Here is a 16,708-nt window from a genome sequence, read left to right as displayed (position 1 = left end):
ATTGGCTCACTTACCTCTGAAATTACAACACCTTTGCAAACCAATATTCAAAGGTCTGCAGGAAATAGAGGACAGATAAGGGAGGGATAAGGTAGAACTCAAGAGGGAAGAATATGGCAGAAAAAAAGGAAAGGATCGGAACAGCACTGGTTACGTTTGTTCTGACTCTGGCTAGAAGGTTAATTAATTGAAAAAGAAACAGAAATGCACCATACCTTTTCTTTGTCACTGGCTTCTCGAGCCACAGTAGAGCCCTGAAACAGAAAAAATGGATCTAAAAATGTGCATATGTCAGAAACTAATTTGAAAATGTTATAACAGGTCAAAAAGAGGATGAACTGTATCCTTTTGAACTTGAGAAATGATTTAAAGAAAGGTGATATGGTAGGTAGAATGTCCAGGACTGCTGAACTGCTGCAATCATATGAAGAAGATGAGAGAAGAAAGATGGATTAAATCCTCAAATGCTCTACTTCTATTGTCCTCCTAATTCTTGGAGCTTTTCCTCATCTCTCATCCTCATTTTGAGTGTACCATGCTGGAAGTTCAGTTTGCTTGGCAGACTTCTCATCTTTTTTTTTGGTGCCAATTTAGCTGTATGGGTATGGACTAGCCTATTCAGTATAACTGTCTGAACATTTGTAATACACATTTGAAAAGGATGTCACACAATATAAACACAAAAAGTATTTAAAAGATCATAAAGTACAAACAAGAACAAAGTATCTCACAGCAACATAGAGTAAAAAGAGAAGAGACCAACTGTGCATTCACAGGACTTACAGTGTTTGCCAAAGACATTTTGGATTTTCTTTTTAAATTTAGTTTTTTGATTAAAACTAGTGAGCAATATGGTGCTTTCTGAATAACCTGGAGCTGACAAAAAAGAAGACTGTATATGTTTCCTTAAAAATTTCTTGGAGCAAGACCACAATTTTAAATGCCCAGCGTGTGTTTATCACGTAACAGCACTGCAAGAAATAACTACAAATATGGTAACTGGGCATTGAAATATGGGTAAATTAACTCTGCTGTTTGTTAAAGGGTGTGCATTGTGTAAAGAAGTGCTGGAGTGGAGTCCTACTACCTTAAAGAATGTGAGGATCCCCAACCACACCCTTTTATAGCATGTTTTATTCTGTTTATAGAAAGAAACTTAGAAAACTCAGAAGTGATGAAGAGAAAAGATATATGGGCCAGATTATGTATGGCCCTGAAGCAAGGACTTCATTGAATTATTCTTAACTGATAATAAAGCCTGGTAAAAGCCTAACAGTTCACTTTACTCAGGAGAAATCTTTTATATTGCATTCTGTGCTCCAATAGATTATTAGGCCAGAAAAAAGATCAAGTGAAAACCAAACTGAAGGAAAAGGAAAAAAGAGTCACAATAGTAAAAATTAGGGAGGATGTCAAATTTGACATTTGGTAAAAAAATGACATCAAAATAATTTTAACAAAATGCATCCATGGCAAAAACCCCTTGAAATCCTATGCTAATTTGTGGTCTTTTTTTCTTGTATCTACAGAGGTAAGACTCCTGCTACAAAGTGAGTTCTAAACTGGTGTCAAAAATATTAATGTACAAAAAAGGACTCTGAATCTACAACTGCAGATGACATAGCAAAGAATATCAAGAAAAAGTAATTTATAATAAATTCAGTGTCACTATAAATCTGTTCAGTGAAGGAGTTTGTTTTGAGGAATATGATATTGATGTTAAATTTGAATTGCATGAGAAGTTAAAGCGATGCTGTCCAGCTGGACAAACTGAACAGACTACAGAAGCATTCACAGAGGTAAATAACATAAAGAGCTGTTGACACCAGTGTTAAGAACATAGTGTATATAATTATTTTTTCTTTCTGTTGTGCTTTCATGCCCTTTTTAATGCATCTGTACTTTATGATGCTCTAAGTCACAGTTCTCTCAAATTAAAAAAAACAAACTTTCTCTGCTAACAACTGCTGCCAATATTACTGAATATCAGAAAGTAAATTGTTGACAATCTGGAAATCAGTTCTTATAAATCAAGTTCAGTCAACTACCTAAGCAATGCTAAGGAGACTTGACAGTAGGAAAGGATGGTCCATCACACAGCATTACAAATCTCCTAATACAGAATGATAAATGAACATCTTAAAGCAAGCCTGCAGATGCACTTAGTGGTTCAGCACATAGAAATTAAACATATTAGAAAGAAGTAGGTTTCTAAGGGGATACTTTGCAGAGGAAATTAAAATACCATCGCTTGGGTAGAAAGACTAAGACTGCATTTTGGGTATTTGTTGTAAGCCCTGTATACTAGCTACTGTCAAAATTACAATGATAGGTAAAACTTCTGAAATAAAACTAAAACAGATCTTAGATAAAAGCAGATGTTTTGGTTTTTCAAACACTCTTCTCCTTTTCACTTGAGGTTTTTTTTTTAAATATTGGATAAATTATTAAGCTTTGGCCATAGTGGTGTACTTTGTTAGCAGCATTTATTGAAATGATGCTATTTAATTGTTTTATAAATGCCCTCTGCAGAATCAACTGTGGCTTACCATAATGTTGATAAAAACCTGTAAGAAGCAGAATTATTATTGTACTAGTGTGAAGGGTTTTACCTCTAACTACTAGCAACATTTAGCAAACATACCTGGCTAAATTGCTGCACTTAAAAATGCACAAAACAGATAAATTTCTATAATGTCTATAAAACCACCCTTTAGTTTTGTTAAACCTAGGTGTAGAATGAAATAAGTTACGCTGGCTCTTGCATGACACAATTTTAAATTAATTAAAATTCTGAGCAATATTCAAGCATCAGCATAATCTAACATTTATAGTAAAGATTTTCAGCTACTCTGTCAGTTATTTAATCAGCAGTTATTTCTCACCTTTAAATCATATTTTCTATAAACAGATAAACGATGGCTGAACACATTCCTTGTAACAACCATATATACTTCAACTCCATCCACAGTAAGCCGGTACATGCCCAAAAACTGGGGAAGAAGTGTATTCCCATGACACTCCACAATAAACTGCAGAATGAAAAGAAAACAGAAATTAGGATTGACATATATCACATAAATATATATTTAGATTTTAGATATAAAATAACAAGAAACATTTTTTTTTCTGAATATTTGTGTGGCGACAAACTTTCAAAAAATTATGCAAAAGCAAACCCCATCATGAGGAAGTTATTCTGCTTTGAGGCCAGTGTTTAAAAATTAAAATCATAAACTACTGAACTTATAACTCTTGACTTCCACAGACAGTCTCCTAGAAAGAGGAGACTCCATTAGACAGACCTTTTAACCTTTATGTTAACACAAAAAGCAAACCTAAGCAGACAGCATATATTTGGTAGTTATGTCAAAACCCAAATATTTTTTTGAACATCACACTGCTGTAAACCCATACTGTGTTGTCCCAGATCATATTTAAATTGTATGTTTCTTTATTCTCAGTATTTGCTTATGATGAACACTCATGGTGCTGTCACCAGCAAGGGGTATTATTTATTATCACCAACTTTCTGTCAGTTCCTATGTGGTGGTTGCATTTTGGGGTCAATAGAGGACGTGCAAATTCCCTGTATTTATGAATCCTTATATTTCCTTAAGGCCACCATACTCCATTACAAATGGGCTATTAACCTTGAAAAAATTTGCCACCTGCAACCTGCCTTTTTTTCTCTAATCATTTGCCTTACAAGTAATTGTTCTATTAGAAAGACCACTGGAGGAAGCAGTAAAAGCAGACACACACTGATGATGAGAACTATTGAAGGATGAATTTTTATTCCCAGAATAAAAATGCCCATACTATATTAATCCTACTCAGAAACATTCACTTATATATTTTGTGGAACCAAAGAAAAGTTAAGCCACAATGATACAAACCAGAAAGGACTTGCCAGCTTTCCTCTTTCTGTTAGTACCAAGTCTCAAACAGGAACTTGGAGAAAATGTAAAAACCCAAGGCCCACATAGGAAACATGAAATCTAACCAACAGCCAGCTTTTAAACATTAATTGCATTCTGAAGCTGCTGTTCCTTTATGCCAAAGTGACCCACTTATTAGAAACACAGATTTTAGAAGAATTTAAAACAAGCCAACTGAATAAGCAATTTCATTTGTTTAACAAAGGCAGGTAGTATTTGGTAACAAATACTGTAACAAAGCTCTTGAAACCCCTGAGATTTTGCAATGTTAGGCTCCTCTGCTAATTTTAATGAATTATTCTCACTAACTTTATACTGGAATCTGCACATATCACAGACAGACCTTTTAACTGGCAAAATAAAGACTGACTGAAGAATCCTGAAAACAATCCTGTCCACCAAGAAACAAAGGAAATGAATGACAAATATAGAAATTGTTGACTGTCAGTTGAACCTAATTTTGACTGACTGACAAACCCTGTTAAATCTTGCTGGCACATTTTGGGCTGTAACTCTGCTTTCTGCCTGCCCTGGAGCTGTATTGGACGTTCAAACCCTAAAGCACAGAACACAGTCACCAATGTAGTTGTGCCACTTCACAGCAAAGCACTTTTAAGCTCCAGCTGCCTATGAATAGGCAAATTATCTTAATGTGCTGCAGAGACTCAATGAATACAAATAAGAAACTTAGGAAAGGAGTATGATTGTATGCCTCAAAACATAAACAGAAGTTTGGCAATAAAAGGCCACAAAAGCAAGGTCAGTCATGAGCAGTGCACAAAGATCGATCAGTTTGCACCTGAGAAGATTTCTGTATTTAAAAAACACTGAAGTTTTAAGTTGAAATTCTCAGTTTGGAGGATTTTCAGTGTCATAGGGCTGTTAACAACATCACAAAACAGTTATAACACATTAAAGGATACACAACCTATTTTGACCATCCTTTCTGTTAAAGATCCAATCATAAAAGTACTAATCCATACTAGCAAAAATGCATTGATTATTTTTTAATAAATGTTAAGTACTTGGCATATATTCTAAAAGTAAATACTTTTTAAAGCTTTCTATAAAATAAGAAGGGTTGTTCCTATAAAAACATTTATTAACTGACTTCTACTTTAAGATGATTACGTTCTACAAGATGAAAATGAATCTAGTTTCCAACAAGAATTTAGTGTCACAGAACTTCTAGCTACTCAACTCTTTAAGAGACCCAGCCACTCCTAATCTTATGGCTTTTAATTACAGAATTTGAATTAAAATAAATACCATTGTTCCAGTTTTCCATATGGGCATCTGAGATGCAGAACCTCTACCTGAGATGATACAGAGAGTTTGTGCCATGTGAAGGAATGCCAGCTAGGCATCTTGAGCAACAGACTAGTAACCCTGTGCCCTTCCTCTCAGCTGTGACAGCCACAGTACTGACACTCAAACTGTCTCTTCAACCCTAGCTACTGCTAACACTCCAATTTTAACCTTTCTGGTCCCAATTGTACCCATCTGTAAAATGGCAGTGCCATTACCAGAGCATGAGCACCATGCCCACTGTAACATCACACAATAAATTACTTGGTTAGCAGTATACAGCCCCCTCCCAAACTGCTCTGTACTACGTAACAAGGACAAAAAGGCCACTAGTGAGAGTTGCTTCAGTCCTGTTTGTAAGTTAGGGTTTGCCCTTTGCCAGCACTGTTGTTTCATTATCTTAGTGTGCAAACAAAGACATCTGAAAGGGCAGTGTTACCAGCATGGAACACAAGACATGAGAAGTTCTGCTAGTATTGCTCCCCTTGATAAAAAGGGACATGGCCATGCCCTCTCAGACTTCTAAGAGACCCTCTCAAAGCAGGCCAGGTACTGCACAGTTGTTTCCTATCTGCTGCTGACTGTGGACACTCATGCCATTGCAATTGAAAGAAAATGCTCTAAAATTGTTTCAGTGTTTCCTATGACAGTATTTCTTATCCTGATGGGGAGACAAAAGAAAGAGGGAGGAATGCCACTTGCTTTCAGTATCTACAAGGTTGGTCTAGAACTTCCTACCTTTGCAACTATCAATCCCCCATATCTGCATCACAGAGGAGGCAAAACGTGTCATCTGTTTGGGTGGGAGTCCAGCAGGACTTGCACTGGTGACTGAGGTTGGCAGATTTTCAATTTGTCCATCTTGATATAAAGGAAGTAGCAATTTAGTCACCTCAAGGTGCTTTTTAGGAATGATTTCCTGAAGTTTCCCACTCACAGCTGGAAAAAAAGTGAGCCTAGAAAATAAGCCAGTACATGCTTAACAGGACTGCTAAATTTCAGTGAAAGAAAAAGACCTTCACTCCTTTAATTTTTTCTAAAAAGAACATTAAAACAATTTTGCTAAGCAGACTTGCTAAATAAAACTGTAATACTCAGCTAATACATTTACAAGTCTATATGCAGCAACAAAATAATTTTTAAAAATGAGTGTTGTAATAAACACCCCATAATTTCCTTTTGTTAATTCAGACAATTTTCATGTTTGTGCACAGCACGAGGACAATATTATTATTAACACAGTAAAGTAACATCAGCATATTGACACGTTTTATCAGCTGTGCAGCACATTGCAAATAAGGAAATTTCTGAACTCTCTTGAACCCCATGCTTCAAGTTGAAAATTAGTAAGAAATTCTTTATGAGTCTATTTTCTCATTAATGTTTGTATAAATACAGCTTCAAGATTCTTAGTAAGAATAAAACTTTACCAATCTAACTAGCTTCTTGCTTCCCTATGGCAATGTTAGTAAGGTATCAGATACATAAAAGGATAACATAATGCATACCATTAATTGGCAAAGAAGTTATACTACTTTTGGCTCTTTTTGGAAAAACACAGAATAAAATTTCTGTTTCTACCATTTCTCCTTCTCCACTTGGAGATCATCTGTGGAATGATTTGATATTGGTGCGGATTAAATCATGAATTATATCTATCTTCATTCTATGTGAAAAGTCAGCATTCCTATTTCTCACAGCCCTATTTGGCAAACATTAATCCAGAAATACACAACATGCTCATTCTCTGTTACCCCTTTATATATTATTTTCACAAATTTTGGTATCATGATTGGCATTATGATTTGGTATCCGGACAAGCATTTGATAATTCAAGCAGAATTATGTGACAAGTCTATATGTTCACCAGGATACTTCCACTAAAGAGACTGAAGAGCAAGTTACATAATTATTTAAAACTATTTTAGACATTGTGCAGGCCTAGACATTGATAGTAATTTTTGTGCTCAACTTGTTATTTTATATCCTCTTGTTTGCAGTCAGAAATATCCTTCACTAATTTTGTGTACAAGCATTTGTATTTTGTGTACAAGCACTGACATGTGGACTCATTCCCCCCCAAAAAGACTAAGAACTTGTTCAGTTATAAATATTCAATTTATTGCCATTTTCCTGTACCCTAATAATTCCACAGAATATTATGCATTGGGTACTTATGTGATACATTGCAAGGATAAATTAGTCAAATTACAGCATACACCAGAAAGTTACAGGTTTTCAAGGCATATAAAGCTGTTTTCTTCAAATAAGCCATGTAGGAAAATAATTTCATTTAAAGAAGTAATCAATAAATATACAGGTTTTATATATAAGCCTTGTGATTCACAGCCTTACACGTCACATTGTTTCAGACATGGCCAGTTATTTTTACTTCTGAGTGCAGTGCAATCTCAATGTTACCACTACACGTGATTATCTAGGCTGCAGATCTGTTACCAGGAACATCATACCTCATACTGCTTCAGCTGACTCATTGTGGGGATTGATCTCTTCTGAGAAGTGCTGTGCACAACATCAATAACTTATATATACAAAAAACAATAGAAAACACCTGCCTGGTGAAACCCAGGCCTCAACAGAGCCAGTGCAGCCAAGACCATTCTGCCATTTTGTGTAGTTATGTACCTATGAAATGTCTTTCAGGGAAGACTTTCAATGTGGTTTTCTTTGTTACAATTCTAGTCTGTGTGGTCCCTTTGCATAGCAGCCCTCTGCAATTCCATCTGACAACCACCCTAGTGAGTTTCCCATTTTTAGGGTCACCTATAAGCAGAGTGGGCCTGTTGGGGGCAGGTGAAACACAGACTGACGAGAACACATACATTCTCATGTCTCCTTTTTCTGCCTCACCTGTTTTTTCAGATCAAAGGCGCTTTAAGTCAGTTATCTTAGCACAGGGCAGAAGCTGTGTTCTGTGCTGCTTCTGGATTCTCACACAGAACTGCTGAAAGGCTTTTTTCACTACATTTCTTTGCAAACCTCCCAGAAATCTTCACCTCTTACTATCTGAGGACATACAGAGTCAAGGACACCATTATATCTTTCCTCATTCATATTTGTGTTTAAATAACATTACATTATACTGCCTTGCTTTGCCTTTTTACCTTTTTCCTTTTTCTGTGATACATATGAACGAAACTCACATAGCAAAAGCAGAGATGGGGGTTGGGAGGAAGCCACTGATAACCTGTGCAGGTACTGATGTGGAGGGAGGATGACACAAACTTTAACTAGCTCTGATTCAGCAACCTTCCAGCTTGACAAGCCCACCTATAGCAGTGCAAATTCCTAGGCACCCAGTCCCCTCTTTGTTTTCTGGACTATTCTCCAGTCTATGTTGTCATCAAGTTTTTGTCAAAAATTGTTTTTCAACCTACTATAATGTTTCTCTATTTCAATATTTATCTATTTATGATTTTAATTTTTTTCTTCTACATTCCACACAACAATCTGCTCCTGTTCCTTGGTTCCTGTGTAGCCCTGAACACTGTTACTGGTGCAATTTCTCCCATTTTCACCTTATTGCCTACATTTTCTTCCCTTTAATTTGATTTCTTCTTTCTTTAATATTTTTCCCCCTCCAGCAGCTAAGGTAGCACTTTCCTGCTTTTGTTTTGTCTTTTATTTCTGCCTGTTTATGCCTGTCATTTCCTCTTTTTTTGCTCATTCTATTCTTTCTTCCCATTCACTTCCCCGTGGCTGCACTGTTTGCTGTGTCTGGTAGATGGGCAGTCCCTCTCCTTCCCCACTATCCACTATTTCTGCTGGTTGCCAGGGAGACAAACAGGCAGTGCAATAGGTGTCAGTCCTGCATACAATTACCTGTGCAGGGAAGAGAACTGTGCCTTCAGCAGGGACAGCTGCCTACAGAAAACCAGCACTCAGGTCCCTTTTAGGAGCTTTATGCTGCAAGGTTTGTATGCTAACAATTCTTTCCTGTTCACCTGCTTTGAGATGGCTTCTCTTTTCTCCACCAAAGTTACTTGGGTGTAAGCAATGAGAAGTCATCCCTTCTGAAGTAATTTTAATGAAAAAGAAAGAAAGTGTTTGAAGGAGACATTAAAATTGCTTTATTTTATTTTTAAAAATTTCTAACCTGCCCATCATCTGTTCTCAAAGAGCAAAGGACTCCTTTTTTACACCAATTTAAGATTTAAAGCAAGTTAATGTCACTGGGAAGGGCAGAATGTCTTGATTCTGACATTTCAGACACTATAAAATCTGCCTTCAGAATTTTACTCAACTGTTACTGATTTCTGCCCTTGAAAATAACATTTGTACTTTAGAAAATATCTACAAATACAGTAATATCTGCAATAGATATTTTATATAAATTCATAAACTTTTTGCACAGGACAAGATTTAAAATGTATATATAAACATAATTTGAATATATGATGAAACAGAAACTTTTCCTTTAAGAGGAAGGAGGGTATTACCCATTCCTTAAACACAGGGTGAAATTCTGACAACACACTTATCACAGATGACTATGCTGAACTCTTCCTTAACAATGACAAAGGTAGCAGTAGCTTTTAAAAGCATTTTTCTGGTCCGCATTCTTGGGGTCAGGAGGCTAGGTTTCAAACATGATTGCACTAGATTTGGAGCTATTTCCAATGAATATTTGATTTTGCTCTCAAATACTATTTAATATAAACATATTTGATTAACTTGCACAATTTAAAGTAGTCCAACTACATCTATGAGCCCACACAGCAGTAGTTTCCCTAACACTTGAAAGTCTGACTATTTTGATCATATCAATGGTTCTACTGCATTTGATAAGTAAATGACATTCAGCTGAGTAACACTTTAGAGTGGTGAAAGGAGTTCTAGTCATAACTGACAATATACCAATAATACAAGCAGTCCAAACTGATTGCAAAATATCAATAAATGTGACTAAAAGCAGTATTTCAAACTATGTACCAAAAATTATGACAGTAGTTAGAAACTGGCTAGAATGGCCAGTCACAACATAAGAACCTAGCAGGTCATATATTTGTATTTGCCCTAACACTTCAAAACCTAGCTCCAGGCCATTTTGTCTTTCAAACATAGATAGAAGGCTGATCCATGCATGATGGTCTTTAATAGTCTTATCATAAAACACAGGATGCTTTGCTGCTTTAAACATGGTGAAAAGTAGAATTCCTCCTATTTGCTTAACGGTATGTTTTGCTCAGGATTTTTGTTTTGTTTTCTTTTTGGTTTTTTTTTTTTTTTTTTTTAACTTTGGAAAAGAAAATAATTATCTCTAGTGTTTCTACTCAATACTAAAAGTGTCAGACTCATCTGATGAGTTGACAGAATGTGTCAGTGTTTAGACTGAAGTGTTCACCATCTGTCTGAGGTTGTGGGTCTGACTGCTACGTAAAAAAAAAGGCATCATAGGGTAAATGAATTCGGAAGCCCACGATTTTTGAAAACTCATGATTTTGAACAGCAAGTATAATTTACAATTGTCAAGATTATTTAAAATTCAACAATTTTAAGTTGGAATCACTATATATACACATACATGCTGTTTCTATAACTTCTAACACTCCTTCAAGCCCAGTTCGCTTTCGGTTATTTACACATTTCTAGCATGTAGCCCTGGACTTGGAACTTATCTTTGATCAGATCATCTTTGATGATTTAAAAACACCACTCTAGATTTGGGATTTTTAAGCTTACAAGTGTCTACAGGCTACGCTCCTTTTGTAAACTCCTACATGTACAGACTGTGTAATTAGAACCTCATCTCCTCTGAGCTCCAAAAAACAGACAGGTTATTACACCTTCAGACGTATGGAGAGAGGAAGGACTAACAGAACTGCAAGGGCTTGTGAACTATACATTTTCATGATGGCCAGTTACTGACAAAATAACCTTCATTTCTATCTGCCAATGGCAGTGTACATGTCTGTATCTAACCCTCTGGTGACTTTCCAAAAAAATAACTGATACCTGGAATTAGATTTTGGAGGTTCATGGGAAAAGCTGCTGTGCTATATTCCTCTGCCAACCACACAAACTCCTAGATGTCTCATTGGTAGCTCTGTAGTTCAAAAAGGTGCAAGGAAAACAACAGCTTTTTTACAAATGCCAAGATCAAAACTGTTTGGGTGAATGAAGGACACATGGAGTCTCACACTTCTGCCTTGTGATGGCTCTGTCTCAAGCATTCTTTGTTTCAAGATAGATGTCTCCTCTGGTATTTATTGTCAAGCAGTTCAAGCAGTCATGGAAAATATTTGACAAGGCTTGTTTGGTCCCTAAGGAAAGACAGAGGTGCTTTCAAGGTCTAGAATGATTCTATCAGCCTTAATATGGAAACAGGTGAATAAATATTATGGTTTAAATGAAACTCATTCAGAGTTTCAAACAGGGAAAGGAACCTGGAATGAATTTGCAGAGGGGAGAAAACAAAACCTGAAAGAGATTGTCTGTCATAAATGGCATGAATTTCACTCATACTTATGTCAGAAGAAATGGCAGATAATTACTGCCTTCTTGGGCACTTGAAAGAGGGTGCAAGATAAGGGTTTACACAGTTCTCAATGGACAGATGATCTAACTTCAGTTCATTTGGGGGAACAAGGGAGAAAAAGCCTAAAATTCACATAAACCACTTCCCTAGACTTCATGCACCTGAAAAAGGCTGTCCTTTCCAGGATGATCCCTGTACTATTGGGTATACACACTCCCTTTCTCAGAAGGCTGAATCTTTCAAATACAGCTCTGCTCTCAGGGCAGACTGGCACAGGGTGTGCTGCAGGTGCATGCCACTAGAAGTTCCAAACCATTCCCAATCCCACTTGGGCTGTGGAACACAGCTTGGCCAGGAATTTTCACGTATGTGATGAGTGATGCTGACAATCAGAGAACTGAAACTGGAGAAAAGCTAACTAGCAGACTTCTCCCTAAGAATCCCATATTTGGCACTCTAGTGTACAATTATTAACAATCAAGAAAGATATTAGACTGTAAGGCATGAAAATCAATAGAGGGAACTTGACAATTCCTGTATTGGCAGAAGAGAGTATGCCAAAATAAAACTGAACTCATGAGAACTTGTTTTATCGACAAAGATTTCTACAAGGGTACCAGCACAGTATCTGAAAAGTCTTATGCCACTGCAACTGTGCATCCTACAGAAGCATACAGTTATATCCACACCAGTGAAACAGACAGGGCTTGGAGTGTCCTCAGGCATCAGTTCCAGCTGGAATGGAATAAGTCACATCTAAGTTATTAACCTCCCCTCTTAAAAAAAAGGATGCTTACATTCAAACTCCCAAGTAGGAATATTAACTCATCTTAATTAACACCTTTACTCTTGCCCAGAATTATTTGGGAGACAATAAGCTGGCCCAAATGAAAACCACAACAGGCACCACTAATGAGCTGAAGTGCCAGTGGATGGTATCTGGCATTGCACTGCTTGCTAGCAGAAGGCCAAACAGTGTGGAACAACTTAGTCAAGGGAATAATAACACCTTTCCACCAGGACAAGGGGTTTGCTAGACTTTGAAAAGCAAGTAAAGATAACCTTTGCATGCCTGAAAAACATCTAGAGAAATGGGAGTTAGATACAAGCTGCTGTATCTAGTGATCCCAAGCATTCAACATTCAGCAGCAGCAGAGGACACTGTGTCAGCTGTCATTAGAGCTAGTGGATTTAATTTAGATCTTGTTCAGTACATTGCTGAAGATACTGAAATGAATTTATTTAAATTAAAAAATCCAATTATTAAATTGTCTTTAATTTACTTTGTACTTGAGTGCTTCTGTATTTAGTTTTGTACAGTGCTTTCAAATTCTTAGACAAAAAGAAATACAAGTTGTATCTTTATGAATCTCTTGGAGGCATCAGAGAGAACTATTTTATATGAAAGATTTACTAATATAAAGTGAAATTAGGTGCCTGCTAGAGATAAATTTCAGATCATTATTCCTTGTAACCTAGCCTAATATGAACCCTGATGTTAGAAAACATTAATGAAAAAGATTCCAAATTATTAAATTCATTAATGTTAGCACTGTCTTCATGGATACTCTTGAAAAGCAAAGTTACTGTTTGGAAAAGCAAAATGACTTTTCAGCTAGATTAAATCTCAAAATCTGTATCATTAATACTAGCTTCAAATATGAAACAGACTAAAACTTTAATTCTGCTGTACAGTTTCACAGATCAAACCCTTTCAGATGAAAACTAAAATACTAAGTTGGAAAACTCACATAAAAATAACCCCCAAAATACAATTAGATTTAAATTCGTTTTAAATTTTTTTTTGTGGTAAAACTGTCATTAGGAGAATGTCTTAAGAAAATTTTTGATAGTAATACTTATTCATATTAAAACAAACACATGATGGCCCTACGTGTTGTTTAAACAGAGGAACACCACAGGAAGAGAGAAAAGAGCTAACATCTAACATCCTGAGGGCTTCCCAAGTTACTCTGGACTTGGAAGGCCTTCAGAGGTCTCCCTTTGAGATTTACAAAGATGGCTGGCAATATCTTCAGTTCCAAGTACCCTGAAAGAATGCTTTGGCTGCCCACCTCAGAAGTTAAAACCGGTTTTACAAAAGTAATGTATTAAAAACCCCCTACTACAAACAAGAACATTGCACAACAAAAAATAAAGCACCTAAACAACAATAAAGAAGCCCAACCCCAAATGTCCTTAAGTCTTTACCTGGAATTCCAACTCACAGAAAGAAGAAGGAAGTGGAAAGAGGGACAAAATCCCCTTCCTATTGCATAGCATATTTCAGGTGATTTTTTAGAGGCTTTCGCCTGACTTTGGTAGCTTTAGAACTTATTTAAACAGATGTAGGGCTAAGAAACCTAGCACTCATTTTAATAAAGCCTTTTGTAACTCCCAGGTGCTGCTCCCCTCTGTGTCAGCCACACAAACTATGCACCAGCACAGTATGGCAGCTATCAAGGCTGATTGGAGGGATCTCTGCTGCTCACTTTTAACTTTACAGTTGTGTATGAAAATTCTCATTATCAAAACCATTTTTTTTGAAGAGTAGGGCTTTTACATTAATCATATCCAATTTTTAATTTCTTATATAATACAACTTTAATCTTTGAAATCTGTTGTGAACACAGAACATACACTAACTAGATCAGAAATAGAAGGTCACCTGCAGCACTTGTACACCGACATCTTCAAGCAAGCCCAGAATAAAATACCTTCAAGCTTGGGAGTGCACCAGCCAAAAGAAAGGCCACCTTTGTAGTAAGGACCTTACAGCCTCCAAGTTACCTCTATAATGTAGACATTTCTTTTTTATGAAATGCTAATGCAGGTATTTAGAAAAGTCCATCCTTGTGAATTACAGACATACAGTAAATTGCTGATGCAAAAGGGAAAAAGTCTGAAGTGACTTTTTCCATGACTTTTTCCATAATAATTAATTTAAAACTTTTAAGCCTCTAAAAAAGATCAGCATTCTAATATTTAAGAAGACATCCCACACCTCAGTAGAGTTCATTTATTACCTGATGGTACTTCTTGAGTATGTTGTGCATTTCTGCTACATCTTCACTCGTTATAGTTTTGATGATATATCTTTTGTCGTAAGATGTGTGAAAGCGGGCACCACTGCGTGCTTGGGAATCATTGGCAAGGGGTGCACTTCTTGTCAATGAATTCTGTCAATTGATTTAAAACAAAAAAAGCATCAGGTCAGACAGAAGTATTTAACTTTTATTTAGAGCACATATAAACAATTTACACTTATTTTAAAATATTTTTCAATACATCTGCACCAAGATGAATTCTGAAAAGCACGTATTCACAGACGTGCTTATTATCTTGAGAAAACACTTCAAAAAGAAAAGCATGAGAAGAAGAGTATGTTTGAGGAGGAAGGTATTGCTCATCAGTGGTTCAAAACCCATCCTCAACATTTAATAAGAATTTATTGGACATTGGTACACATATATTATCAGCTTTGGGGAACAAAACATACACTAATTAAAATCCAGAAGGAACACTGCATTACACCATAATAATCATAAAGAGATAATTCAACCATAGTCATAGTTTCACTTAACATAAGCAGGATTTGCTCCTGAGACAGTGTGATCTGGTACACAACCAAGATCACAGTTACATTTCTGAGTTCCAGTACCAGGGCTATTCCAATGATTTCATATCTAGATTTAGGCAAATAACATTGTACAATACCTCCATACTATCCCAAGAAGAGAAAATTAGTTAATGACTGTACAGCATTTAGAAGAGAGATTAAGGACTATTTTTAGAGTGAAGTTTAAAATTACTGGTGCTTCAACAGAAGAAAGAGATGCCCTCTGCTTTTTTCAGAGAATAAGTAGTATCTAGGTTAGATTTCTTTATACTTACAAAAACAACCCCCCAAAAAATTAGAATAAGTATAACAACTTTTTGCCTGGAAACATCTTTCTTTACCAATAAGAACATATGCCAATTGTTATACACTTGAATTGCACTAAAAAAGAAAAAAAGTAGTAACAGCAGCAACACAGCCATGAGAAAACAACGATGTTTTGGACCCCCTGTGTATTTCCATAAATACACACATACTCTGAAAAGATTAAACAAGTTAATGATAGACTACTGGAACACTTCTATGTTTATGAAACAAACTTGCAGTAACCATCTGGTATATCCCTACTTGTAGCAGAAAACCCCAGCTCCTGCTATGCTTCCTCATTGTACCATGCTGCACAAACAGCTCTTGTTAAATTGAAATGTACCTCCCTTCTTCCCACATTCACGTAGCATAATCTTCTCCCTGCTAGGTGAAAAGCCATTTTACTTTCAAAGATAATTTAAAAAAATGTTATATATAAATGCAAACATTGCAGATTCCTAAACAGCAAAATTTCAGCTCCAAGTCACAGAATAAATGTTTGTGTGGTTCATGTTGTGACCATGAACTGTCACAAAACAGATTTGCACTGGAAGAACAATGATGCTCTGAGAGAGTAATTACCAATACACTCCATCTACCACATTCAGGTACCAAAACCCACACAACCTTATTTATGTAGGACTTATGTTTTATTTGGAGGTTTTAGCCATTGGTAAATCTGTTTATATGCTCTATGGACTTCAGCAGGAGCTGGACATGCAGATGCAAGCCCTGTAACAGAAGGTCAGTAATTACTATAAAGTAATAACCCCAACCAAGAAATTAGGGTAACCACAGGCCCCAGTTTAAGAAGACATACAATTATGTCTTTGTATTTTGGAGATTCATTGATTTCAATAGGCCTTCGAGCATTGTTTAATTTATCCCAACTGTGGGGTGCTTTCTGAAATCAATTTAACATGAAATAAAACCATTTTCCCACAAGGTTACCTAGTTCAACAGAAATACTCATGAGTGGTGGGAATAACAGTAAATCACGTAAAAGCACACAGCTCTACAAGGGCTTATTAGAAT

At 36.2% G+C, this 16,708-nt stretch overlaps 1 protein-coding gene across 1 annotated transcript in view; it reads right to left on the bottom strand.

Moving 5' to 3' along the window:
- Nucleotides 1-16,708, bottom strand: part of PIP4K2A (phosphatidylinositol-5-phosphate 4-kinase type 2 alpha) — a 107,761-nt gene that overhangs the window by 18,318 nt on the left and 72,735 nt on the right. Inside the window, exons 4-6 of the mRNA XM_063150097.1 lie at nt 14,775-14,927; nt 2,886-3,032; nt 216-254 (exon numbers count right to left, since the gene is read on the bottom strand). Of these exons, the coding sequence (XP_063006167.1) occupies nt 216-254; nt 2,886-3,032; nt 14,775-14,927 (339 nt within the window). The remainder of the gene's footprint in view (nt 1-215; nt 255-2,885; nt 3,033-14,774; nt 14,928-16,708) is intronic.

Source organism: Melospiza melodia, chromosome 1, assembly GCF_035770615.1.
Source record: "Melospiza melodia melodia isolate bMelMel2 chromosome 1, bMelMel2.pri, whole genome shotgun sequence".
Classification (NCBI taxonomy): Eukaryota; Metazoa; Chordata; class Aves; order Passeriformes; family Passerellidae; genus Melospiza; species Melospiza melodia.
This window is presented reverse-complemented; position numbering and strand designations above follow the sequence as displayed.